The sequence below is a fragment of the Salvelinus namaycush genome, unplaced genomic scaffold (genome assembly GCF_016432855.1).
Source record: "Salvelinus namaycush isolate Seneca unplaced genomic scaffold, SaNama_1.0 Scaffold799, whole genome shotgun sequence".
Lineage (NCBI taxonomy): Eukaryota > Metazoa > Chordata > Actinopteri > Salmoniformes > Salmonidae > Salvelinus > Salvelinus namaycush.
In genome coordinates, this window is record NW_024061529.1 from 4,499 (window position 1) to 32,318 (window position 27,820).

Genomic DNA, 27,820 nt, shown 5'->3' on the forward strand with positions numbered 1-27,820 from the left:
AAATAGGCTCGAACACAAAGCCCTCTTGTTATAAAGTCAAATTAAAATGAATACCCTAGTGAGTAATCACAACCCCACTTTATTTCAGCATCTAGAATAGTTGTTTCTATTTAAGCCAATATGTAATTTATAGGCCTATAGTGCAGGGCTAGGCAACCATGGGCCTGGAGTGCCGCAGACCCTTCATGTTTTTGATTTACCAACCTGGAACAGCGGGTGTGTTGAATTTAGGCAATCACTGAACTGATCAATTAGCTCAGTTGGTCAGGTGTGGTACCTAGTTGGAACAAAATCCTGTAGTACCTGCTGCACTCCAGGAACAGAGTTGCCTATCCCAGCTATAGAGCCCCAAAGTGGCGGTGTCATAATACCCGAACAGGGAAATGGTTCTAATCATTTTTCCACCATTTATTTTTCCCCTTAAGGAATTTTAGAAACACTTAAGGGCTGTGTTTTGTATAGGCTTACCCTGGCATTACGTTTTGATAACCATTTAAATCACTGTTGGACAAGGTGACTTTCATCAATATATTCGGGTCTATTTTCTCTCAGATTCTAAAATGCTAATTAGCATCAAAGTAGACATGCAAGACTACAAATCCCTGCAAGCTCCTGCACATCATCTCTAGCTGACCTTTGCAAACAGGTATATTGTGTCAATTTAAAACTTCACAAAACAGTTCACAGAATTGTCAATTTAAAGAAATGTATTCATTACTACATTTTGTTAACATTAGATATAGTTAATCAAGAGATTCTTACCTTTGTTTCGATTCGGCAGTCTCATCCAGATCATTCATGGCATTTTTAGTTCTTTATGATAGCCACATTAGCAGCTAATTAGCATTTAATTTTTAGGGGTAAATACAAGCAAATATATTGATAAGTCAGCTTGTCCTGGACCTAGAGAGATTTACACGGTTATCAAAACGTCAGTCAAAGGTAAGCCTACACGAAACACAGACCTTATTTTAAGTGTTTCTATAATCCAGTAAGGGAAAAACAATTGGAACAATTTATTTTATGGGTATTATGACTCATACTGTGGTACTCTATAGTGTATTGTACTGGGGGCTATGGACTGGGTGGAGTAGAAAGTGTTGCCATAGACCTCAGTCCCCCATAAAATAACACCATATATAGATTCTACAGACCCTAGTGAGTAATCCCAACACCACTTTTACTTTGGCACCTAGAATAGTTTTCTCCCTATAAACCAATATGTATTTCATATACAGTGTATTGCATTGGAGGCATTTATTTGACCTTGGAACATGTGTTGAACCCCAAACTGAATGCAAATATTACTTAAATATGAAGAACTGTGAGTCATGGATGATCTGGAGTCAGAACTGAGGGCGCCTGGAGAAGAACAGGGTGAAAATGAGTCTTCAGATGACGATGAATCAATCAACAGAAAACGAATCAAGAAGCCAAACCTTCCCCTGGAGCCTCCTTTATTTAAAGGTCATTTATAAAATGGAGTGTGGAGAAGAATATGTGAACCCTTGAGTAAGCTAAACCAGCTAGTTAGCTAGTTCAAGCTGCTGTTTACTGACAAGTACTACATACACTATATATTGTGAGCGGACCAAGTAATTGGGCGTCACTCTAAGGCGGGAAGGTGGAACAAACGAGTCAGGAGTAGGTTTTCTTGATTGAACACAGTTCTCTATTGAGGGCATTTGGTCAACACAAACACTCCAACATAATCAATGAAAATCTCCCAAGGAAAAACATACATCTTCTTCTCCAGATCAAACAGGAACACAATACGATTGTCTTTAAACTACAACAAAAGTCACGGGATTGTCACCGTCTTAGTGGTTCTTCATAGATAGCTCCTCTGTCTCGGTGGCCATCTTCCAGAGATAGTTCTTCCTCCTGGTGCTGGTTCCATACTCTCTCTTCTAGGGGAAGGAGAATATCTCATTAGTACCGTCAGCTGTGCTTAATTGCCTCTGGTTACCTTGTCTCCCATGCCTTGTTGGGCTACCATCCGTGAGCCCAGCCTGCCCTCTGGTGGTCCTTCCACATACCTTCCCCCTCAGGACCGAACCGGAGGGTCGGGCGCCAGACGCACCGTCTTGGTCGCGTCGGGACAGCGCGTCTGCATTCCCGTTCCTCGATCCGGCCCTATGGATGACATGGAAAGAGAACGGTTGTAAAGACAAAAACTATCTGGCTATTCTGTTGTTATTGTTTCTCTTACCAGCCATCCACGTGAGGGGCGCATGGTTAGTAACTAATGCAAACCTCCGACCCAGTAGGTAGTACCGGAGATAATCGAGGGCCCACTTAATGGCTAAGGCCTCTTTCTCTACGGTAGCATACCTCTGTTCCCGATCGCTGAGCTTCCTACTTATGAAGAGAATCGGCTTCTCTGCTTCGCCTTTACCCTGAGCTAGTACGGCCCGAGCCCCATATCCGAGGCGTCGACCTGCACAATGAACTCTTGTGAGAAGTCCGGAGCCTGTAGGACGGGATCAGAACACAGGCCATCTTTTAGCAATTGAAAGGCCTCTTCCGTCTCGTCTTTCCACTCTACCTGGTTTGGCAAGTTTTTCTTGATGAGGTTTGTGAGGGGATTGGCAATGGTTGCATATCCCGGGATAAAACGGCGATAATATCCCGTTATCCCTAATAAGGCCCGAACGTCCCGCTTGGTCCGGGGTCGCGGCCAGTCCCGAATTGCCCTGGTCTTCTCTGCCTGTGGGCGTATTTTCCCATTCCCCACGGTGTACCCCAGGTATTCGCTTCGGACAGGCCCAGGCAGCATTTATTTGGATTGGCCGTCAACCCTGTGGTTTCCAAACTCACGAGCACCGCCCGTAATCGCAGGAGGTGACTGTCCCAGTCCTCGCTGTGGATAACCACATCGTCTATGTACGCCGCTGCATACTCTTGATGGGGCAGTAGAATGGCATCCATGAGGCGTTGGAAAGTTGCAGTGGCACCATGCAGTCCGAAGGGCATCCTCACATACTGGAAAAGCCCCTCTGGTGTGGCGAAGGCAGTCTTTGGGCGATCCTCTGGAGCCACCGGCACTTGCCAATATCCCTTCGTCAAATCCAGGGTGGTGATGAACTTGGCCTTTCCTAAGCGCTCCAAGAGTTCATCCACGCGGGGCATGGGATACGCATCGAATGTAGAGATGGTATTCACGGCCCTAAAGTCGTTGCAGAGTCTCATACTGCCATCGGATTTGGGGATCAGGACTATGGGACTGGACCACTCACTCGTCGATGGCTCGATCACACCCATCCTCAACATCTCCCTTACCTCGTTCTTAGCGATGACTCGGCGAGCCTCAGGAATCCTGTAAGGGCGGATATGCACCTTCTTGCCGGGTTCAGTGTGGATATGGTGGAACAGGACATCTGTTTGTCCTGGGAATGGAGAGAATATTCGACCGAAGTTCATAATCAGCTTGACTAGCTGTCTTGACTGCTCCGGCAGGAGAGTTTGGCCACGGCGCACCCGTGGTAGAGCCTCCTCTTTTCCTTTGCCCTCCAGGGCCATCAAAGCCACCTCCTCCTCTTTTCCATGGTACGTCTTCAACAAGTTTATGTGATAGAGTTGGACCTTCTTCCTTCTATCAGGTTGCTTGATGAGGTAATTGACCGGTGAGACCCTTTTCATTACCTCGTAGGGCCCCCTCCACTGTGCCAGCAAGCGATGTTCGGCCGTGGGCACGAGCACAATCACTTGCTCTCCCACGGCGAACTCACGGGGGGTCGCGGACTTATCATAGGCCCGGCCTTGGGTCCTTTGTGCCTTCTCCATATGCTCCTTGACTATGGGCCACACCTGCTCTCATCAGGGTAATATGTTCTATTGTGGATCGAAAGGGGCATGGTTGGGTCTCCTTGGCTAAGTCGAGGATCCCTCGACAGGGTCTGCCATAGAGCAATTCAAACGGAGAGAATCCAGTGGATGCTTGGGGTACTTCTCGCAGGGCAAACATTAAGTGTGGGAGAAGTCAGTCCCCACACAGCAGGGTCGGTGTTATAAATGTCAGTCTCCCGACCATTATGCCCCACAATGTCCTAGCAAGGACGAGCCCATGGTCACGGAGTCATCACTGCCCACCCCCACACATCTCGGTTTGAGGGGGCAGGATCAACACTGTTGGTTAGCAGAAATAGCCCCAGCCCCAGAGATTCCAGTTCGAGTCGAAGGACAAGATGTGGTAGCCATTCTGGACTCGGGAAGTATGGTTACGTTAGTAGAGGAGCGACTGGTGACCTCCGCAACACTGCTACCAGACAAAGTAGCCGTATCCTGTATCCATGGAGACACCCACTATTAACGGTATTACTAAAAATTCAACAATGGCTTCCCCATCTAATCTAATCTCCTAACATCATGCAGAGCCTGTAAATATTCATAACAAGTAATCTAATGAATGAAATCTTACATTCAGGAGAATCCTTGCCCCAGGGGAGGAGGAGAACTTGGAGGTGGAAGAAGAGGAGGATGCTGCTACAGGAGCAGGCTCCCCAGAGTCCTTTCCCAACAGAGTACCAGGTAAGTACTCACAAAGTACTTGCAAAGTACTCAACAAATACTGTGTTTTATTTGTAATCTATGGTGTATATAGAGCATTCATAATCATTGGTCTTTATTCTGAATCTGTTGACTGTGTAATTTTGCCATTGTTATTTTTTATGGCTTTGTGGCCCTGTTTTGAGTGCCTTTGTGATTGCTGTCTCCTCTGTTCCCTGTCTCTCTGCATGGCTTCGTCACTCTGTCCTCACTGCCTGCTCCATTCACAGTTTTGCAAGGTATGGTTTGGTTGAGAAGTAAGGGGCTGGCATGGGTTTGAATGGGTCTGTCTTTTTATAGTTTTGTCGTAGCATGAATATGATTGCCTACTAATGGACAGTTTGTTATTATCAAAAACCCTATCCTACTACTACTAGATAGCTTTAGTTGTTGAATCTACTTTACAATGTATTTTTTTTATAAGCATTCACCAAAACGTGTATGTCATCTTAGCCTTATCTGTTAGTCAGTCTACAACTTCTTCTGCTGCCTATTATTGTATAAGTAAAATACTGCTGACAGTAATGACTTGAACAAGGATCTGTAAGTATAAACACTGGTTACGTCCCAAATGACACCCGATTCCCTATGCAGTGCAATATGGGCCCTGGTCAAAAGTAGTGCACTATAGTAGTGAACTTGTCCCCCTTGCCCATTTTAAACATGTATTGTAGGATTTTTATTTTTGTATTGCTTGTAACTGCTTCGGGTAATGCAAGTTCTTGTGCTGTTAGGGGAATAACCTATGTGTAAATGTAACAATCTGCTGCTGTATTTTTTGTGTTTTGTGTAGTTTCTTAATCATTGTACATAAACTGTATGTGTAAACATGTATACGCAGGGCCCAGCTGTAAAAGAGACCTTGGTCTCAGTCTGTGTTCCTTGTTGAAATCAAGGTATAATAATATAGGGAGTAGGGTTCCATTTGGGACGGTACCATTATCTTGATTTCAGCTGCATTAGTTCTGGGAACGTGGGAATGTTTTCTGCAATTATTGTATCTTTAGAAAGTTACAGCTTTCATGTCTCCAACAGGTACATTGTTGCCACGGTTACCCTCAGAGCCCAGGATGTCGCTGCTCACAATAAAGATTGACAAGATTGGGCTGAAAGATGCTGGGCAATGCATTGATCCCTACATGACAGTTAGTGTGAAAGGTACTAAATGTAGGCTACATTGTTTACATTGCTGAGATGAGTTGCTTACATTCACATCTGAAATGGTAAGGTCTGAAACAGTGTCTAGAAAAATGTTAAAATAATTATCTCTGTTGAGTTGACACTTGACAGTACATTTTTATAAATATAATTTATTCCTGCAGAACAGCCCAAGTGAATCTGAACGTTTTGTTTCCCAACAGATTTGAGTGGCATTGATTTGAACCCAGTGCAAGACACACCTGTGGCAACCCGAAAGGAGGACACATACATTCACTTCAGCGTAGACATTGAGATCCAGAGACATATCGAGAGACTACCAAAAGGTAGTCAAACGTTCTATTTCTACTGAATTAGTAGTGGGGCCTCTATTTAGCCGGTATCATGTAATATTAAGCTAATACAGTGTCAGTTTATGTTCAAATCCTTGCAGAGGGATTGGGCAGACAATCGTTAATCCTGAATTTTGTTCATGTTCCGGGGCAGCTATTTTCTTTGAGTTCAAGCACTATAAACCCAAGAAGGGGTTTACCAGCACAAAATGTTTTGCCTTCATGGAAATGGATGAGATCAAACCTGGTCCCATTGTGATCGAGTTGTGAGTGTTTGTGTTTTCCAGATTAACTTTCTTTAAATGTACTCACTATTTTATTTTAAGATGAAAATAAATTAAATTTGATAACTATTTATTTTGAGAATCTCAGATTTTAGCTATTTTTGGGGGGTGGGGGGGGGGGTTCTGGTTCAGTCTGCCGTTTGAATATACCGTTTGAATTAATCACTTATTTATGCTATCGGATGTCAGGTACAAGAAGCCTACTGACTTCAAGAGGAAGACGCTCCAGCTCCTGACCAAGAAGCCACTCTATCTCCACCTCCACCAGACGTTGCACAAAGATTAATAACCGAGGTCACAGAGTAGAGCACATCAAGAAAGCAGAAGCGCCACAGAATTCCACTGTAGTCATCAGACATCCAGCAAAGTTTGGTGTACCGCCTCCCTATCCGCCTCCACTCACATCAACAATACTAAACCCAGCAGGCCCAAATGCCACAACCTCAACTCTGTGATAGGACGGCCCTGGATGACACATATTAACTACAGTGGTGACAACACACTACTGTATAATGCTGCTTCGTAACCAAGTGGGAGGTGGGAATTTACCAGTTGTGAAGTCGTAAATACCAGTTGGATGCATTCACATGATTTGAACTTGTTGAGAAAAGATCATTTGGCTAATGGCCAACAAGCTGCCTAAACCATAAACTTAAAGCTACAAAATGCAGTATTTGACCCCTCTGGTGCCAATTAGCGATCACTTTTTTTCTCCTCTCTGCATGACGCTCAATGGAAAAGAAGAGTTGAGTTAGCAATTGGTACTGTATGTCAAACAACCAGCCTCGTCTTTAGTCTTCCTCTGCCTTTCCCTTTGGGGATGAAAGAGGATCAACATGGTCATAGGTGCTCAAGCGGTCTATTGATGATGTCATATCCTGGTGCTGACACTGCCACAGTGAAAATATATAACTGCCCTGTTCATTTACTTACATCCTTATCACTGATCTGGCGTTATTTAATAGGTAAAAGTAATATATTGGGATATTTGCTTTAATCTATCACATTAGATGTGTGATTACTTCAAGGATGGGAGGAAGGATGCATTTTTTTAGCATTCAGAAAGGATTCTGAGATGCTATGATGTCATCCTGTTATAAAGGGAGTTGAAAAGGATGCTGCATGTAACTGAAGTTGTCTTTTACCTTTGTTTTGAATGCTGTTCCCATCAAGGCCACACTGGCTAACCACTATTAAAACATTGTCTCCATTTTATTAATATTTTTTTTTTGTAATGGCACTAACTGAATACACTTATGGTGCTTTCAAGACAACCGGGAACTCTGAAAAAAATGTGGTCAAATCATGACGTCAGTGATCATCGGGTTGGAAAGTCAGAGCTCTAGAAAGGTGCCAGAGTTCCCGACTTGGAATTCCGAGTTGGATGACTTAAAAGATTTCTCCCAGTTGGAGCTTGTTTTATTCAGAGTTCCCGGTTGTCTTGAACACACTGAAGTTGGAGATTTCTGAGTTCCCAGATGTTTTGCTCACGGCATTAAGAGACACTAATCAGTGCATATTATTGTGTGTGCTGTACGACAGGGTTGACGATTGTCAATACAGTGTTGTGCTTTTGGTAACAGGTTGTGATAAAATGAACATTTATCATTGGACTGACAATTTACACTGCTTTCATTTTTAATAAACAAAATGCTGTTTGAATAGTGGTCCTTTACACTTAATAAAGGAGCGAAACCTAACATGTCAAATGTTCACTGGGCTTGTTTGACATTGCAGGTGACTGCTGACTGATATACAAATGACCTTGCATCATAAAATAAACGACTCATTATTCGTAGATCAGTTAGTCATAATGAATCACATATTTGATTCTCACTAACATAGCCACTGCCGCGTAAGACTAGTGAAGGCTTTGCAGGAGTGCCCATAGTAATTACCAGAATTACCCACTTAAATCAGGAATAAACAGATGGGTATTACTGTAGCAGTTATTGTTAGCATGTACAAAGAGAGCAAATTCAAGTGTTGGGTGTCGACAGAAAATCCACTTAGTCATCATGATTAACCTTCAGTAACTCCATTTATGGCGTCACATACTGTAGAAATGTACAATGTCAATTCAGACCTGGAACAATGTGAAAAACGTGATGACAAACCCTGTTCATTCTACCTGCACTGTTACTGTAGACTAGAGCAGGGTTTCGCAAACTCGGTCGTGCCCCCCCCCCCCCCCTCCTGGTGCACATTTTGGTTTTTGCCCTAGCACAACACAGCTGATTCAAATAATCTAAACTTGATGAGTTGATTAATAGAATCAACTGTAGTGCTAGGGCAAAAGGACTGAGTTTGGGAAATCCTGGACTATAGCATAAGACTCATCAATCCCTTGTATGCCCTTACTTTTCCCTGTGTCATTCACTCAGCACCACTTTCAGTGTACAGTATGTTGGTGACAGGCAGAGCAGAGCCCCACTACACAGTCATTTGACAGCCTCGATAACAGTGTACATCATAACATTACAGATATGCCAATAATCACTCAAGTGTTTTGGTAGCGCTAAATATTGTCGGTGGGTACAAAGAAACGTTCTGGGACCTACAGAGAGTAAAACATTTCTAACCAAAGCATGCAATGATATACATTTAATGCAAATAGTCTTTAGTCACGTGCAATTTTTTGTTGTTATTTTCTTTTTATTGAAAATAAATAGATAAATGTGATGCATCCCTGATGTAACATAAGAACAAAAAAAGAAACAAATGTGAAGGTCATATGACAGGTGTTCAGTTAGTGGGTGATTACTGGCTTTTCACATGTAATACAACTACCCATACAAAACAAAATGCACTGTCAGACATTTCCTTTCAAACTAAAATGGATCACAAAAGTTGTCATATGCTTCATATGAACAATAGACAACTGCAGTACCTTTTACCAGTTTTATTAATAAAATATCCTAAGAACAGCAAATACATCTTTGACTTTCAACTTACACAACTTTCCTTTTCAGTTCATTCTGAAGAGAGTTTGGGGAAGAGTTAAGATAATATGGTACTTCTGAAATGATCGATCAAGCAACCCAAAAGCTTGGGGTCCATTTATTTTCAATAATTTCCACAGGAAACCATGATAACATTGTGAAATGAATACAAAATCAACATAATACCCTTTCAAAAACTTAAATCCTCAGTCATACAATAGAAATGTTATTGCACAATAGGACTTGCAGAGTAACAAGCCTCAGTTCTACTCCTCTTCAAGTCGTTATTACATTTCAGACACGAAACATAAGACATTGATTTTCTGATGCTTTAATAGGAACACTAACTTTTTAGATACTTCTGTTGTTTGCAAGTATATCATATGATATTTATTTTCAGCATATTAAAAACAAAAAGGAAAAAATAAAGAGATGAATCGTGGTTGATTAAATGTAGCCAGGTCGTTAACGGTTGGTAGGTGTCTAAGGCTCTGCCATGGCAGAGCTGACTGAGTCCTGGGGGGCAGCTGTTGCCTGCTGGGAGCTGTAGTCTTGCCCCTGGCCCTGGGGGCCAGCGTCGGGCTGGGGGCCCACTGAAGAGTCATGGCCATGTGGGACCTGTGGCTGCACAGGGAAGTCTTTGGGGCCGACATGAAGAGGGAATGGGGCCACCCCAGGGGGCAGGTGTCGGAGTGGGATGGAGTGATCAAGTGGTCCATAGTGCACGTAGGTATGTGGGGGTCCTATGGGTCGGGCCATAGGAAGGTAGAAGGAAAAATGAACATACAAATATAACACTGTAGTACCAACATAACAATAGCATTGCTAACCACAACTGAAATACTAATAGCAAAGACTCAACTTGAGATAAAAGTTGGCGGCCAGAATTCACCACCTACCGAATGGAGGAGGCACCGGTCCATAGTGAGGAGGTGGAGGAAGGTACCGGTTGTGTGGGGAAGAGGGACCGTAAGCACCAGGAGGTGGAGGCCGATGTCCGGGTGGTATCATTGGACCAGGCGGGTGTCCGTTAGGCGGTGGGGGTCCAGGAGGCATCATGCCTGAGTGTCCGTTGTCTGGTCGGTACACGGGAGGCATGAAGGGTGGGGGAGGAGGGATGTGGTGTGGTCCGGGAAGGGGACGGTGGCAGTGTCCGGAGGGATGGCTGATGACTGGTCTGAGGCTTGAGTCGAGGGGGGAGCTGATGGGAGAGACTAGCAGGGAGCCAGGACCCTGAGGTCGAGGGTTCTGGAGGAACACAAAAAAATATTAAAACAAAGAATAGCAATAGGTCCATTGTGCTTGTAGCCCTGCTGCTGGCACCAACAATGAGAGACCCTTTCATCTGATTCAAACAGTTTGGTTAGGTTAGAACAAAACAAACAATTATGCACTGGTGAGAAAGACAACAATATCCCACAATAATAAGTCAAGTTACACAGTCCCACAAGAATCACACGACCAAGTTCCACACACTGATTCAGAATCAGGACCGTTTCCACAAAGCATTAACCTCAAACACACACAGCTTTAAATGATAACACATTTGAGATATCCATCAGGTAGTTGTGCTGAAGTTATGGCTTTGTGGAACAGTGTCACCAATTCATTCAATGGGGGTCAGAGGGAGGGTGTTGTAATATAGGGAAAATATAAAAGGAGCTTACAGACGGGCCACGGGAAGCGGCAAAGGTCTTCAGACTTCAATGGGAGTAGGGCGGCAAAACGCAAGCAGTTTCGCAAGTGGCGCCATTCGTGGTACTCACTCCAGTGAGCGGCGGCGCTGGCTCTACGCTCAAGGCTTCAAAATATGCATGGTTGACCAATGAGCAGAGTTCTTCTCGCCAACCAACCAACCAAACTATGTTTTAATCACAACCGCCGAGCTGACAACAACCGGGACCGCTGGCATCTACACACGGTAGGCAGAAATGTTCAGTTTACCGCAGCCGTCTAGTAAGCGCCTTAAAACAAGCAACCACGCATGTCAGAATCCAGTCAGCAATGTTAAGTCTGACAACCATGTGACGCCACTACCCAGCTGACTGCCACTCCAGCCACTGATCCACGGCTGGGGTAAGCATGCTCACACACACATCCGCATCCCTGCCACCGCTGCCTCGAACATAATACTCACTGCCTCTGGGTTCTCTGTGGAGGCCTGGGCCTCAGCCTGTGACTCTAGTGGAGCGGTCTGTTTAGTGCAAACACACCCACATGATGGAGGAACAGGGGGGAGAGATGCACATTGTCTCAAATTGACTGAAACTTACCGAGCTGCCCAGATTGCTTGGTGAGGATGTACGTGGGGCCATGGTGTCTGTGGAGGAACAAAGGGAAGAATGATTAGAGGAGATATAGGATAAGGGCTCGATTAGGGAATAATACCACATCAACCCTCATTGACAAAAAATACAATCCCTACCAGGTCTAGCAGCCACTGGGTGTTTGTGGTACGGAGAGTAACGGCGGCCGTGAGGGTCAGAGTGAGGTCGTGGTCCTGTTGGACAATAAATACACGGTGATACATCAACGTAAAACACTGCAATATTCTCGAATCTTCTAGAATGCTAACCTTGGCTCTCCTGGTTGTCATTAGGCACCTGACTCTAGACCACGTTACTGGTTCATGCTACCATCTATTTATAGCAAAGTCTGGTCTATTTGCAGTCCGAGGAAAATGTTTGGTCATGTCATGGTAGGATATTATTCTTCCAGAACTAGAAGTACCAGTATCAGAATATTTGAGATTCTTCAAAGAAGCCACCCTTTGCCTTGATGACAGCTTTGCACACTTTTGGCATTCTCTCAACCAGCTTCATGAGGTAGTCACCTGGAATGCATTTCAATTAACAGGTGTGCCTTGTTAAAAGTTAAATTTGTGGAATTTCTTTGCTTCTTAATGCGTTTGAGCCAATCAGTTGTGTTGTGACAAGGTAGGGGTGGTATAAAGAAGATGGTCTTTTACCAAATAGGGCTAAGTCCATATTATGGCAAGAACAGCTCAAAGAAGCAAAAAGAAACGACAGTCCATTACTTTAAGACATGAAGATCAGTCAATCTGGAAAATTTCAAGAACTTTTAAAGTTTCTTTAAGTGCAGTCGCAAAAACCATCAAGCTCTATGATAAAACTGGCTCTCATGAGAAACGCCACAGGAAAGACCAAGAGTTACCTCTGCTGCAGAGGATAAGTTCATTAGAGTTACCAGCCCAAATAAATGCTTCAGAGTTCAAGTAACAGACACATCTCAACATCAACTGTTCAGAGGAGACCACGTGAATCAGGCCTTCATGGTTGAATTGCTGCGAAGAAACCACTACTAAAATTCTGCAGTGATACGCCATCCCATCTGGTTTGCGCTTAGTGGGACTATCATTTGTTTTTCAACAGGACAATGACCCAACACACATCCAGGCTGTGTGAGGGTTATTTGACCAAGGAGAGTGATGAGTGCTGCATCAGATGGCCTGGCCTCCATAATCACCCGACCTCAACCCAATTGAGATGGTTTGGGATGAGTTGGACCCCAGAGTGTAGGAAAAGCAGCAAACAAGAGCACAGCATGTGGGAACTCCTTCAAGACTGTTGGAAAAGCATTTCAGGTGAAGCTGGTTGAGAGAATGCCAAGAGTGTGCAAAGCTGTCATCAAGTCAAAGGGAGGCTACTTTAAAGAATCTCAAATATATTTTGATTTGTTTAACACTTTTGGTTATTACATGATTCAATATGTGTTGTTTCATAGTTTTGATGTCTTCACTATGATTCTACAATGTAGAAAATAGTAAAAATAAAGAAAAACCCTAGAATGAGTAGGTGTGTCCAAACTTCTGACTGGTACTGTGTGTATGTGTATATACAGTTGAAGTCGGAAGTTTACATACAGTTAGGTTGGAGTCATTAAAACTAGTTTTTCAACCACTCCACAAATTTCTTGTTTATAAACTATAGTTTTGGCAAGTCGGTTAGGATTACGTTCATCTCTAGGAGACAGAACGCGTCTCCTTTCTGAGCAGTATAACGGCTGCGTGGTTCGATTACAGGCTCAAAATGGCCAGAAACAAAGACTTTTCTTCTGAAAGGCCAGCATCCCGGTAGTCGCCTCTTCACTGTTGACGTTGAGACTGGTGTTTTGCGGGTACTATTTAATGAAGTTGCCAGTTCCTCAACGTGTGAGGCGTCTGTTTCTCAAACTAGACACTAATGTACTTGTCCTCTTGCTCAGTTGTGAACCGGGGCCTCCCACTCCTCTTTCTATTCTGGTTAGAGCCAGTTTGCGCTGTTTTGTGAAGAGAGTAGTACACAGCGTTGTGCGAGATATTCAGTGTCTTGGCAATTTCTCACAAGGAATAGCCTTCATTTCTCAGAACAAGAATAGACTGACGAGATTCAGAAGAAAGTGCTTTGTTTCTGGCCATTTTGAGCCTGTAATCGAACCCACAAATGCTGATACTCCATATACTCAACTAGTCTAAAAGGAGGCCAATTTTATTGCTTCTTTAAATCAGGACAGTTTTCAGCTGTGCTAACATACTTGCAAAAGGGTTTTCTAAAGATCAATTAGCCTTTTAAAATGATAAACTTGGATTAGCTAACAACGTGCCATTGGAACACAGGAGTGATGGTTGGTGATAATGGGCCTCTGTACGCCCATGTAGATATTCCATTAAAAAAATAAAAGCCGTTTCCAGCTACAATAGTCATTTACAACATTAATGTATACACTGTATTTCTGATCAATTTGAAAAATAAAGGACATTTCTAAGTGACCCCAAACTTTTGAACGGTAGTGTATATTTTAAATATATATATATATACAAATGTATGGAATGCAGTAATCCCACAAGGGAAAGCAAAGGCTGAAGCTTTAGTAACCTAACGAGTTGCCACACACATATGATCTCACAACAGCTGAACACAACAAAAACACCACCATAGTACTGAAAGAGCAAGAGGGATGCAAGAGCGGTTATTCCAAATTGTGAAAGCAAACGAAGGCATGGGAACATTCTGGATCGTCTGGACACGCAAACACAGGTGAGAAAGATGGGTATGGCAGTAGAGGGAGAAAAGATGGCAGTGAAAGAGACAGGAAAGAATGTCTTCGAAAATCAGAGAGGACGTAATTAGAAGACAAACATGAGGAAGAGGAAAAGGTCAAATGGGTACCAACTAGGAGCAGGATGAGAGCAGTAGGAAGAAAAATAAGGGAAATTATTGGAACACCACAGCGGAGGTAAAGACAGGGAAAAAGGAAAGGTGAAAAAGAAGCGGGGAGTCAGGGCATACAAGGGTGAACAAGGGGGGGATGGTTGATTGGCTGAGGGATGGTACTGCTCGGCCAATCAGGGCCAAGGCTGTCCGGGGCGTGGGTTCAGGAGACTCACGGTAGGGCTTGTTCCTTCGCCCCACAGGGGGAGGGGAGGGCACCCGTGAACTTCTTACAGGGGCCTGTACGAATCACCTGTTTAGCAAAACCATTTAACAACAAAACACTCAGCCAAATACCACTCTCAGTCTCTCCACATTGGACCAGCTACAAGGAATTCAAATCAAAACCCCAGGAAAACATGCATTTCAGAGGGTGGACGTCAAACAGCAGATGAGGTATCAGACAGTCAAAAAGTCCAAGATCTAATTTGAAACGCAGTCACAGATGATATCCAACCGACAAGACAATAGAAATGGTCAGGAACGTTACAGAACGTTCAGATAGAAATATGATTCTCTGTCCTCAAGAATAGAGTCATATCAGCCCTATTCATTTCATTTCTACCTGCAAGTTATGTTCTGACGATTTTGCCTTTACTGAATGCACCCCAGACGTGCCAGTACTAAATAACGTGAACTGAGGATTGGTTCTTACCTCGTCGGAGAGGCATGGGAGCCATCCCAGGGGTGGGCTTGAACAGAGGCCTACAGAGCTCCTTCAGGTTGCTGGACATGTCAGTCAGTCTAGGGTGAAAAAGAGAACAGGCATTTAGATTCTCAATACTGTACCTCCAAATCTAGACTAATACAGCTTACTGCATTGCAAAACTGTGACCAAAACACTTGCATTTGTGGCCCTTCGACTTGGCAGTGCAACCTTTGGTTCACAATGTGCCTCTTTTTACTTTACTATTATGACTAATTCAAAAAGTAAATGTGAGATTGACCAAAAATAAACCAAATCAAAGGATCTGCCTGTCTCCATTTTGAGTGAGCAATAGGTGAGCCCTGCTTTGGTATAGCCCAATTGAGTCTGTTGTATTAGTGTTGCACTCACAAGTTACGAATGTTAGTTGTTTCCTTCTTCTCGTCGAACAGAGCTCGCTCTGCGGCGCGTGCAATCACCTAGAGAGAACGAAGAGACATTTAAAATCTCCTGTTATGGACTAAACTCACCTTACAAATGACTGGCCAAACAGAAGACTTAAAAAAAAAAATCCTGATCCTAATGTATGTGCCATCGATGGGGGTTGAGAAATGAGACATTTGTTGTTTCTTTAACAAATGGACTAATAAAGTTGTATTGTACAAACCCAGTTCTCGTGAGATTTCTGCTCCTGCTCAATGATCTGAGCTTTGTAGAACTTCTCGGTCCATTTCAGCTCGTCCTGGATCTCCTTAACGCGCTGCCTACACACCTTGACCTCCTCCTCTAGGGCCTTGCCATCCATCTCCGTCAGCCGGTCTTCCCTTGTTGGGGCGCTCAAACTCCTCCTTGGTCAGCTTCCTGTAAGGCGACACACAAATTAAATCAAACTATTTAAAGACCATTTGAAAACCTCAAACCTCACAGTAAAAGAATACAGTAAAAGACAAGGAAAAATGTTTTTTTTTTTTTACATGCTGTGGAACCATGGAGAACAAACCCTACTATGGTATTAACACATGAACTGCACTGCTTCTGATTCCACTTACTGCTGCAAAGCGTTCTCCTTCTGCTGGTACATCTCTGTCATGATGTCATTCTTCTGCTGCAGGGTCTTGTACTGGTTCTCCAGGTGGTTCTTGTCACTTTTCACCAACAAGATGTCATGCTCCAGCTTCTGAAATTGCTCTGTGGTGAAAACAAGTTGATAGTGTTGAGAGAGAAAAGGCAGTGATGCATATCAAATTCTAGTTGCTGGGACATACCTTCCAGCTCATTCCTGGACTTCTCTTCGTTCAGCAGCTTGGTCATGAAGCGATCGCGCTCTTCCTCCACAACAGACAGAGTGGTCTGGACCTGTGGAAAGTTCTTCCAACAGTTAGTGGAAGAGTTGACACACTTCTTGGTTCTGAGCACAAGTTTTACCTGCCTTCAGGTACACAGAAATCTGGGTCCGTTCAAGAAAGAACTCAGTCTTACCCGAGAGACATCCATCATTTGCTTATGGCGGTTTTGGATGATGGTCTGCTTGTCTGAAACAAATAATTGTAAACACAGTGACACGTTTCAGGAAAGTAGGCGTATGTCGCGCGTCAATACTTCACAGGAGAGGCATTTGAATGTATAACTATCAAAATGCGTTTTTGGGGGCAAAATGCCTTCTGGTACGTGAACTTCCATGTGCCTTAATAACAAACTTGTATGCCATCCGTAAATCCGAATAAAAATGGTAAACTATGAGCAGAGTTAGTTTAGCCACGGAAAAAGGAAGGAACCTTCCCTCTAGCCATGATTGGCTGAGATAATGGATGAGCTGGACGCGCCATGAAACGAGTTCGGATTGGTCTGCCATGTAGCACGCTTCTGTCTATAACATGAGCTTCTCAGTATGTGTAAGTAACCCTTTCTAACGCAGCTTTTTTGAAAGATGCTCTCCACTTTTAGGAGACCCAAGTTTTGAAATCAGTGGACTGTCCGGTGGAAGCAGAGTATGATAGCTAAGGAGATGGAGAAAATTCTGTGGTTTGATTGCAAATATGCAGAGGCAGTCGAAAATAGAACACATAGAAGGCTGTTGTATAAAACACCTGTCTCCAGAATACATCTTCAAACTAAGGGAAACCATTTTCAGATATAAGTTTCTAATTTTGTCAGAAAGTCATTTTCTCATTGCAAAATAAAGCATATTGTTAGCTAGCTAACAATATGTGTGAACAATGCTGAATGGGTATAGACAAAGAAGAGCTCTCCAGTATGGGTTACAAGTTTATCAACTTTCAAAGCAGAATTACTTTCCCATTGTTCCTCAACTGTAGTGTATGATATACCATTTTGATGCTCCGAGTCTCTACTTTAATCCAATGTAAAAAAACACAATTTCAAATTTTGCTACATAAGACCAAATCACATGACAGTATCCTAATCAGAGAAGGCTGGTGGGAGGAGCTATAGAAGGACTGGCTCACTATAAAGGCATAAATGGAACGGAGTCAAGCACACTGTTTCCATGTATTTGGTTCCATTCCAGCCATTACAAGGAGCCCGTCCTCCTATAGCTCCTCCCACCAGCCTCCTCTGATTAGGACACCGTGTCAGGTGACTTACTGTTAGAGGCTACCCCGTTAGCAACAACTCCACCTTTCAGGTCATCGCAGGCCTCCAGGTCTCCTAGCAGGTCAGATAGAACCTGCCAGAGAGGTTGAGAACCACCAATTGATACATTACACTTTTCCCCTGGAATCAGTCAAGAAGTATTTTTTTGGAACATAATACAGGTGACATGTTTCTTTGTCATCAGGGTGCATTTGAGAACGTGTGAACAGGAATTGATGTGTGTAACAATATCGTAACGTGTAAAAAAAACTCTACGTTGTGGTCCTTCTGAAGGAGGGAATCCTCCAGGTCTTTCTGGGACTTCTGGTAAACTTTGATCTGCTCGCTTGTCTCCCTGTGCTTCTCCTCCCACAACTTGGCAGCATGGTGCAGCTGTAACAAGGAAATTAGGTCATCAGGACGATGCAATGCAGGCCCTGCATGGCCAATGAGTCCTACACAATGTCATGAGGCTTAAAGTGTGAATCGTTGTTCCATATTGGTACTCACCGAGAGGTTCTCCTCCTTCAGGGTGGCAATATCCTTCTCCAGAACCTGGACCTGGACATTCCGGGCATCTTCGCGGAGTTTGGCTTCATCCATCAGAATGGTAGACTACAGATTCAATGATAAGGATAATTAAAAGGAAATAAACACTTTACATTTGATTGTTGCAATGTTAATATATTTGACATATTTTCATTGGGCATGTTCACTTATATGACCTATACCTTCGACAGTGCATCCTGGGTCTTCTTCTTGCTGCGCTTCAACTTCTCAATGGTTTTGTCCATTTCGGACATCTATGGGCAAAGATAATGATTAGCATAATGACAACCATCTTTCTCTGTCCTCATCAACGAGCCATCCTATTTAGGATAGTAGCTGGCTAATAGTAGCTGCCTATGCTGTCTACATCACGAAAGCAACTGCTCTCTAGGGTATCTCTCTCTCATTTGCAGGCTGTCCCTTTCTCTCTGTCTGCCCGCGCAAGTCCATGCAGCTGTAGGTGCAATGGATTGTGGTCATTTTAGTCAATTACCACATTTTCTGCACTAAACTATGTGGAATATTTATTTTCCTGTTGAAAACTACAACGTCCCGAAGTATGTGCTTGATTTGATTTCTCTCTAGAGAAACGGCACATTGAGCTCACATAATAAACTAACTTAATGGAATTCAAATAATTGAACCGACGTCAGAGAATTGGTTGTTCTGAAACATTTTAATTACAGCTAAATCGCTCAATACTACTCACCATATCTTCATGTTTCGCAGTATTGGCCCGCTCTTTGTCAAAGGATATGGCGTGTAAGTTATTTTCCTCGTCCAGGCGCTCATTTTGTCTCTCCATCTCTTGCACAATATTCTATTGGATAGAAAAAGAAAATGCGTAGTCAATTTAAACACTATGGAGAAGAAAAAAATAATAAAAAAATCTAATAATTGTCAGCATGACAATGACATGTGATCAAGATAATATTTCTTAGAGACTCACCTCCAATTCCTGGATCTTCTCCAGAGATAAAGTGGCAGATTTTTCAGACAGCTTTTGCTTTTCTTTAAGTTCTTCGCCCTGAGGGGAACCCAGTAGAAATATACTGTCAAAACATTATGTACCTTAATTCACATTGAACTCAAAAGTCTGGATCTTAGTCAGTGAAAAGTCTCTGCAACTTACCTGTTGCTGCAGTTCAGCGACCTTTTGGAGTATCTCCTTCTTCTCTTGTTCAAGCTTTTTCATCCTGTCCACCATTTCTTTTTCAGTAGTGAATAAAAACCATGACAAGAGTATGAAATCAGACATGGTTTACACATGACAAGAACACCAGCCTGTAAGCAATATGAATGAGGATTCACTATGCACCCTAAATAGCCAGAGAGAAGAACTTACTTAGATATGACTTGCTTTTGACCTGTGAGAAGGAAAAGAAAAGTGGCAGCAAACAGCCTCCTCAACGGTAGCATACAATACATCATAGAATAACATAAAGCAATCAGATAATGAAATTATGAAAGCAGTAACTGTGCAACAACGACTTACAGATAGAATGCTCCTCCAGAAGAGGAAGCCGATGACCCCGGCACCTGCAGTGATCAGCACGGGTTCACAGGACACGCCGTAGAAGTCTGGACCTGGCTTCCAGTGCTCTGGCAGGCTGGTGACCATCTGGGGAAAGACAGGTCAAATCAGTGTTACTACAGCACATGTCAGGCTTAGCAAATAAGTTGGGTAGTAGCTGGGCTGAGATGACAGAAGAAAATAAGTGATGTTAAAAACATTGAACTAAACCATCAGGCATTCCAGTGTTCTGTTTACAAGCATGGCTAATGGTTATCCCACTGAGCACCCTCTCAGTCAATGCAGAGGCATATCTTCAGATCAAATCAAGGTGGGTTTAGAAATAGACGTAGCCTATAACCTAGTTGTTGATCAAAATCAATAGAGAGAGGATTTGCCTTGACCTTATGTAATTAATGGGGATTGGATTGGACTGGGGCCCTACCACTGTCCAACCATGGTGACCTTTGCACAATACAGAACTTCCATCGCAGTCACTCAGTGAAATTCAGGGATTGGCTAAATGAATCACCACAGAGTGGATCTAACTAACAAGCCTTAGGCCTATGTGGATTTAGAGTGCAAAAGATTGCATCATGTAGCCTTTCACCCTGTAAAATGGCCAATAAACAAAACAGATGATTACATAACATATCACTAGACATGAGCCACATGTAGATTTTAATGGCATGTAACCTCAAGTGATAGTTATGTAAGGGGAAGCTGTCAAAGCAAAATTCAACAACTTGAAGGCACCTCTCGATCTGAGACCCAGATATAGGAAGAACGGATACTGCTAGTCTGGAAAGTGAGCCATTTTTTAAATGAGGAAGAGGACAGGCAAATGAAGTTGCCAACAAGATTCAGTTTCAATGTAGCCTAGCTAGCCAGCCATGTGGCGGCCTAAGACTTGACTAGCCAGCTAGCTACATTGTAGCCAACTACTTACATATCGAAGTACAAGACAGTACAAGACAGACAGTTGATCAGATTCTGTCATCAGGGGCAAAGTGGGTAAAGGGGTTGTTTCTTCCGAATCCATCGCTACTGTACGTTACTTTGACAGTTGAGCTGGCTATCTAGTTAGTTTGGCTTGTGACTTGCAATGCAACTCGTTTGCGTAAACCAACAACATGTCTACTAGCCTCCTTTTAGAGTTCTGAACGTGATTACTTTCTAAGCAAAACGCACAAAGCCTGGTAAAATGAGCGGGGATATCATTTATATCCCACTCAATAAGCAAAACACCGGCTGTGGACACTTAACTTCAGTCTACACTTCACTAGAACAAGTCAACAAAAAAATGGGAAAGGATCACTGAACCTGGGCTGCATTCAGTACGTTTTTACGTTCTGGAACGTTTAATTTAACGGAAACGGTGCTGTACTCAACTACCAGTTGAAAAAAGGGGAAGGGTTGGGTAACGCTGTCAGCATGGCAAATGCCGCCCCCCAAATAAAAATAATACATGCATTGTCCCAGCAATAATAAAATAAGTATGAATACTTGAGTCCTAAGCACTACATGCAGGCAATTAGTCAATTACAATAGGAAGGAAAGCCCATTCACAAGAGAGAAATACATGAAGTAACTTACCATAACACCATATATTCCAAGATACTCATAAAACAGGGTGACGAGACGACCAGATAAAATTAGCACTGATACGAATGATGAACCACTCTGCTCATCTTCATGGAAATCAGTGACAGGAGGTGACTCCAGAGATCCTGGAAATACAGCACAAGCAAATTAGGTTAATGCATACAGTTTACATCTCACCACAATTTCAAAAGTAGGGAAGTATAATGAACACCTACCTGAGGGAGGGTGATCCATGTCTACGCTAAGTCCCATGTCCAAGGTATTTTCAGACATATTCCCATCTTTTGAAACATTCAGAGAGGTTCAAACAGTGAGTAAATGTTCATGCATTGCAATCTAACTGGCATTGTCAGGAAGTGTATTTGTTCTGTCAACAGATTACTATTTACTTTGTTGTACTTCTTGGGCATTTCTTAAATACAGCTTATTCTGCAAACCAAATCTCCAGGCATTATTATCATGTCATTAGCAATGTATGAGACTTTCCAAATATTTATTTAACAAAAGGTTTTAATCCTCCTATACTCTGACATGAACATAAACTGAAAAAAAGCATTATTACCTGTGTCAGGGTGTAGTTGACTGCCCACTGCCATGGGAGCACTGTTTCTGGCCGTTGAGTACTTCTGACGCAGGGTGAACACCAATTCCTGGAAGTCGTCCAAGATGGAAGCTTCCTCAAGAAACTCACCAGCCTCCTGCTGCAGGTCAGCGTTCTCATGGGCATCCAGCATCCTCTCAATCTCATCCAGGATTGGGGTTTCAGAGGCTTCCAAAATGGCTTCCAGCACCGTTTCAATGTCCTCACTGACGTTTGTCTGGGACCGCCGGGCAGCCTTCAGCTCCAGGTCAAAAAAAAGGAACTCCAACCTAAAGAGGTTCTGAGGACCTAGAATCTTTTGGAGGCGCTCCATATCCTCCTCCTTGCAGCGGTCTCGCAATAGTCTCAGCCTCAACACATTGTTACTGTATTCCGCCTCTTTGTTTGGAAGGGGATCCAGAACTTTATCTTTAAGTGAGGGCGTGTGGCTTTCAGCATCATTTTCAGTCTCATGCACCTCAGGTTCTATGTCAATAGCCTCGTCGTGTTGGACCACATCCAACACATCACTGGATACAACATCGGTTTGTGTATAATTATTGGGTTGCTCTGACCCAAATTCAGATAGACTTTCTGTGTCATTTTCATCAGTGTGCTCAGTTTTGGATGAAGACAATACTGCATTTTCATCCTCTAGTAACTCTTCCTCAATCTCTTCCCCCTCTAGGTGTATTGAATCCTCCTCCTCTATGGGGAGTTCTTGATGGCTCTCTTTCACCATTGTGTTTTTACTTGGATCTGGGACCTTCTGGTATGGTTCTCGAAATAGTCTGAAAAGCTCTGTACCACCCTGTTTAAATGTATTCTCTACTTGTGAGAAATCTATTGACTCCTCTTTTTGTATGGGGAGTTCTTCAACAGCTTGTTTCTGCTCTGATTCGTTCATTTTACTATCAAAGTCTGAGAGCATGTCTGTCTGTGAGAGCTGTTTAGGGACTGGGCTGTCATCTTCTGTGAGATTCTCTGCTAAAGCCTCAGTGTGTTCAAAGGGACTCGCCTCATCAGCAGGAGGTGTTGAAGGTTCGATGTCACCTTCTTCAGATTCATCCTCAAACTTCAACGTCTGAGAATCCTCATCAGGTACTTTGACAGCATCCTCACTGAAATTAGAGTGCCCAGGTTCCTCAAAGATTAGCTCAGAGGAAGTAGAACAGCCAAATGACTCCTTGGGTTCTTCAATTTTGGGAGGCTCCTCTGGTGTAATCTCACCTTCGTCATCATCCTCCTCGTCATCTTCCTCTGAACCGGCAACATAAGCTATTCTTTCCCCACCACTGACAATGTTAAAAACGGTATCACCAAATGCAGACCACAGGTTATTGTCCTTGGAGTCCTGTTTCTGTGTATGAGGTACCTTTGATAGACTGTCTTCCTCATCTGTCTGATCAGATTCCGGAATGTTCTCGTGTTCCAAATTAGAACTTTCTTCAGGAAAAGCCAGCAATGGAGTTTCCCTGAGATGATGATCACTTTCCTCATCCTGCTGATATTCAGTCTTGTCACTTTCCTCGTCATATGGAGTCACCTTCCAAGTGTCCTTATCATTGGAAGTGACAGCATCAAAAGTTATTCCTAGTGTGGTGTTTAACTCAGGAATAGGTCTGCCTTCTGAAAAACCATCAGGTGCATTTTCTAACTCAGGATCATCTTTGGATTCAGGTTCTGAGGGGGTTTCTTTGATCTCACTTTCCTCTGGTTCAACAACACTGTACGGCACAGAGTCCTCTGTCCTCTGCTGATCTTTCTGAAGGTAATCTTTGATCCTCTCAGCTGTGGTCTCAAGTACAGTGTTAGATTCCACTCCCTTTGTGTCAAGAGTTTCAGGCTGAGGCAGAGAGGACTCTAAAGCCTCAAAATGTCTCAGATCATCATTATCTGGAACCTCTACAACCTTATCAATGTCCTCAGGTACATCCCTATCAATCTCATCATTTTCTAACAGTGTCACTTCAGGTGGAGGCTCATCCACTTCCACCGTGGTGCTCTCAGCACTTTTGTTTAGGTACAAAGTCTCTGTGGTTACTTGCACAGATTCCTCCTTGTCTGTTAACAATAAAGAGGAACCTAACAGTGAATCAATGTCATAACTGTCAAACTTATCGTGTCCAGTGTCAAAGCAAACAATGTCGGTTTCCTGAAAAGAAAAAGAAAACATTGTTTGAGTCATACTACCTATTTCAGAAAGAAGTTCAGTCATTCCAGACAATGTTTTAAGCGATGATGCATTGGCAGTAGTGAACTAGGCCTACATCTATTTATTGACTTACCTCAGCAGGAATCTCCAATTCTTTTTCAGTGTATATGTGATTGATTACGAGTTGGTCCTTATTGAAGTAACCAAAGCGGTTACCAACCCATTGTAAGAAATGGAAACAAAACAGAGAATGAAACATGTTAACAAAACAGAAAAAGCTTCAACATTCCTTCTAGACTGCAATGTTATCATATACAGTACCAGTAAAAAGTTTGGACACACCTACTCATTCAAGGGTTTTTCTTTATTTTCTACATTGTAGAATAATAGTGAAGACATCAAAACTATGAAATAACACATATGGAATCATGTAGTAAACCCTAAAAAGTGTACAAAAAAATATCTAAATATATTTGATATTCTTCAAAGAAGCCCAAATCAAATCCAATTTTATTGGTCACATACACGTGTTTAGCAGATGTAATAGCGGGTGTAGCAAAATGCTTGTTGTGTTGTTGAAACAGGAATGCTTTTCCAACAGTCTTGAAGGAGTTCCCACATATGTTGAGCTCTTGATGGCTGCTTTTCCTTCACTCTGTGGTCCAATTCATCCCAAACCATCTCAATTGGGTTGAGGTCGGGTGAATGTGGTCAAAAAGCCCTTACACAGCCTGGAGGTGTGTTGGGTCATTGTCCTGCTGAAAAACAAATAATTGTCCCACTAAGCACAAACCACATGGGATGACATATCACTGCAGAATCCCGGTTAAGTGAGCCTTGAATTCTAAATAAATCACAGACAGTGTCACCAGCAAAGCACCCCCACACCTCTTCCATGCTTCACGGTGGGAACCACCCATGCGGAGATAATTCGTTCACCTACTCTGCATCTCAGAAAGACACGAAGGTTGGAACCAAAACTCTCAAATTTGTACTCATCAGACCAAAGGACAGATTTCCACCAGTCTAATGTCCATTGCTCGTGTGTCTAGGCCCAAGCAAGTCTCAACTTTCTTATTAGGGTCCTTCAGTAGTGGTTTCTTTGCAGCAATTCAACAATGAAGGCCTGATTCACGCAGTCTCCTCTGATCAGTTGATGTTGGGCTATGTCTGTTACTTGAACTCTGAAGCATTTACTTGGGCTTCAATATGAGATGCAGTTAACTCGCAGCAGAGGTAGCGCTGGGTCTTCCTTTCGTGTGGCAGTCCTCATAAGAGCCAGTTTCATCATAGCGCTTGATGGTTTTTGCGACTGCACTGTTCTTGCCATAATATGGACTTGGTCTTTTACCAAATCTTCTGTATACCACCCCAACCTTGTCACAACACAACTGGCTCAAACGCATTAAGAAGGAAATAAATTCCACAAATAACATTTTAATAAGGCACACCTGTTAATTGAAATGCATTCCAGGTGACTACCTCATGAAGCTGGTTGACAGAATGCCAAGTCTGTGCAAAGCAGTCATCAAGACAATGGGTGGCTAATTTGAAGAATCTAAAATATATTTGATTTGTTTAACACTTTTTTGGTTGCTACATGATTCCATGTGTTTTCCAAAGTTTTGATGTCTTTACTATTTTCTACATTGTAGAATAATAGTGAAGTAAAACCCTTGAATGAGTAGGTGTGTCCAAACTTTTGACAGGTACTGTAATTTAATATTAACTCATACTTACACTCCCTGCACATATATTTGTCCTTTGGCCTGAGAGTTTATAGTAGACATATATAGTCTCTCCTTTTTTAAATGACAGAAACCGACAGTCTGGTCCAGTGAAATCGTTGAAAGCTTTGCCCCGACACAGCAGCACTGTGGAGAGGAATGATTCAAAGATCAGTTGTTTCACGCCTACCAAAGATTCCAGCCCATTACCTCAGCGTCCACCCTATGTGCCCCATGCACAATCAGGGCGTGAATAGAATACAAATCACTAAGGAAAGCCAAGCATTAAGGCTAAATAGAATATTGTTTTTGTCTTGATAAGGTAGATGTAAAAAGAGAAGAACTTGCAAGCAGAGGGGTTAATGACATGCCAGTATTTTTTGTCAACAATAGCTAGCTTTATAGCTAACCAGGCCTATAATCCATTTTGCAATTTGCTTCCTAAACCAACACAGAAGTATGATATATTTATGGTCAATTTAGTAAGTAACTATAGTAGTTGATTACAATTAAGCTCACATCTCTATTATTGTGTGTAGCTAGCTAGCTAGTTAACTAAGAAGACTGTCAGATCAATTGGCAAGTTGTCATGTAGTTAGTTAGTCAACGTTCACAAGTTTGGATTAGCTATGGGCCCTTGTGTGGCTTTGCCTTTGGGTTCAAGAAAATGTATAGGCCGAAAGCTTGTTTACATGGTGCAAGCTACTAATGTAGTTACTACAGAAACACAGTTATTATAGTTTCAGAATTTGGCAAATAGTCAGGCAGTAGGCAACACAGGCCGAGACTTCGATTCGGCTACAACTAAGCAAGCTTAGGTTATTATGCATTGGTAGTGTAACGCCCCTGGTTTTATAAGCGCGGAAATCGACTCTGCCGCACGAGCATGCTTTTGCGGCACAGTCGATAGCGCGCCGGACCTTGGGCTAGAAGTTCGAGGGTTCGAGACCTGCTCCCCACTGTTTCATTACATTGGTGTCAGAAGTGATCGGACCTTGCATCCATGACAGTGTGTGTGCTTGGCCGGTGAGCGCGTTCCTGTAAGACGTAGAGTCGCAAGCTAGCGCGAGGACGCGCTCTTTGAAAGGAGGGAGTAGTGTAACGACCCTGGGGTTATAAGCGCGGAAATCGACTCTGCCGCACGAGCATGCTTTTGCGGCACAGTCGATAGCGTGCTGGACTTCGGGCTAGAAGGTCGAGGGTTCGAGACCTGCTCCCTAACTGTTTCATTACAGTATTTACAACTAACGTTAACGATAGTTGCGCTAGGTTAGCCGAGTTTATCCCTTTGAAATGACAACGCCGGTCAAGCTAGCTAGCTATGGAAAGATGGAAGCATCCTGAAAGTTCGCTTGAGTTTAGCGCCAAGTACTTACCACTGCATTCCTCGTCTGCACATCTTTTGAAGTCGGAGAAGCTCCTTTCGACTGCGGCTTTGGGTATGAAATGATGAATACATAAAATAAAAATGTATACATAATAAACATTTACAGCCATGTTGGCAATTGGGCTGACTGGTTCTGCTCGACTATGAACAGATGAAGCCTAAACGTCAGCAAATCCAAGGCTGGAACAATTCGCAGGATGTTGATCGTAGAGGCAAATATCAAAATCTGGGCAGACAATGTCAAAAATAAGAGCAAGGACATGAAACCAGAACGCATAATAAAAGCGTCTTATTGCGTCACAATATACGTTCTGATTCGGGTTTATCACGTCTTTGTTGGATAGAACTAAACAGTCCACAAGTTTACTGACAAGTGAGCGCAATATCCCATTCGATTTCTCCATTCAATTGGACTTTCTGACTATCGCAGATTTATTATGATACATTAAAAGCACATGTTCATTGTTTTTCAGGCACTGGGTACCAAAACAAACAGAGAGGATAGATAGGACTCACATTTCCAGGATAGGCTATAAACTACGTTTATATTAACCTGTAAAAGTCAGAATTGATCAAATAAATGTTAATACAA

At 42.9% G+C, this 27,820-nt stretch overlaps 2 protein-coding genes across 2 annotated transcripts; one reads left to right on the forward strand and one right to left on the reverse strand.

The window, feature by feature from the left end:
* The first annotated feature begins 4,216 nt into the window (after nucleotides 1-4,216).
* On the forward strand, nucleotides 4,217-6,058 carry LOC120042895 (axin interactor, dorsalization-associated protein-like). The gene is made up of 4 exons (XM_038987664.1): nucleotides 4,217-4,224; nucleotides 4,427-4,530; nucleotides 5,584-5,706; nucleotides 5,910-6,058. The coding sequence occupies exons 1-4, from the start codon at nucleotides 4,217-4,219 to the stop codon at nucleotides 6,056-6,058; spliced, it is 384 nt and encodes a 127-aa protein (XP_038843592.1).
* Nucleotides 6,059-9,209: 3,151 nt separating this feature from the next.
* Nucleotides 9,210-26,267, reverse strand: LOC120042896 (transport and Golgi organization protein 1 homolog). The gene is given in 26 exon segments (XM_038987665.1): nucleotides 9,210-10,007; nucleotides 10,164-10,512; nucleotides 11,538-11,584; nucleotides 11,690-11,764; nucleotides 15,130-15,218; nucleotides 15,532-15,599; nucleotides 15,788-15,943; nucleotides 15,945-15,981; nucleotides 16,170-16,308; nucleotides 16,386-16,476; nucleotides 16,600-16,652; nucleotides 17,725-17,806; nucleotides 17,989-18,105; nucleotides 18,223-18,327; nucleotides 18,444-18,515; nucleotides 18,971-19,081; nucleotides 19,211-19,288; nucleotides 19,394-19,470; nucleotides 19,607-19,628; nucleotides 19,757-19,882; nucleotides 21,371-21,504; nucleotides 21,595-21,660; nucleotides 21,942-24,114; nucleotides 24,248-24,304; nucleotides 25,855-25,988; nucleotides 26,252-26,267. Coding segments are annotated over 26 exon segments (4,734 nt in total). The 3' UTR covers nucleotides 9,210-9,747.
* Nucleotides 26,268-27,820: the final 1,553 nt, after the last annotated feature.

Bases quoted from the DNA above. Each gene is read 5' to 3' on its own strand.
- LOC120042895 (XM_038987664.1), top strand. The intron at 4,531-5,583 runs GTAAGTACTCAC...TGTCTCCAACAG, and splicing joins CTTTCCCAACAGAGTACCAG to GTACATTGTTGCCACGGTTA. The intron at 5,707-5,909 runs GTACTAAATGTA...GTTTCCCAACAG, and splicing joins CATGACAGTTAGTGTGAAAG to ATTTGAGTGGCATTGATTTG.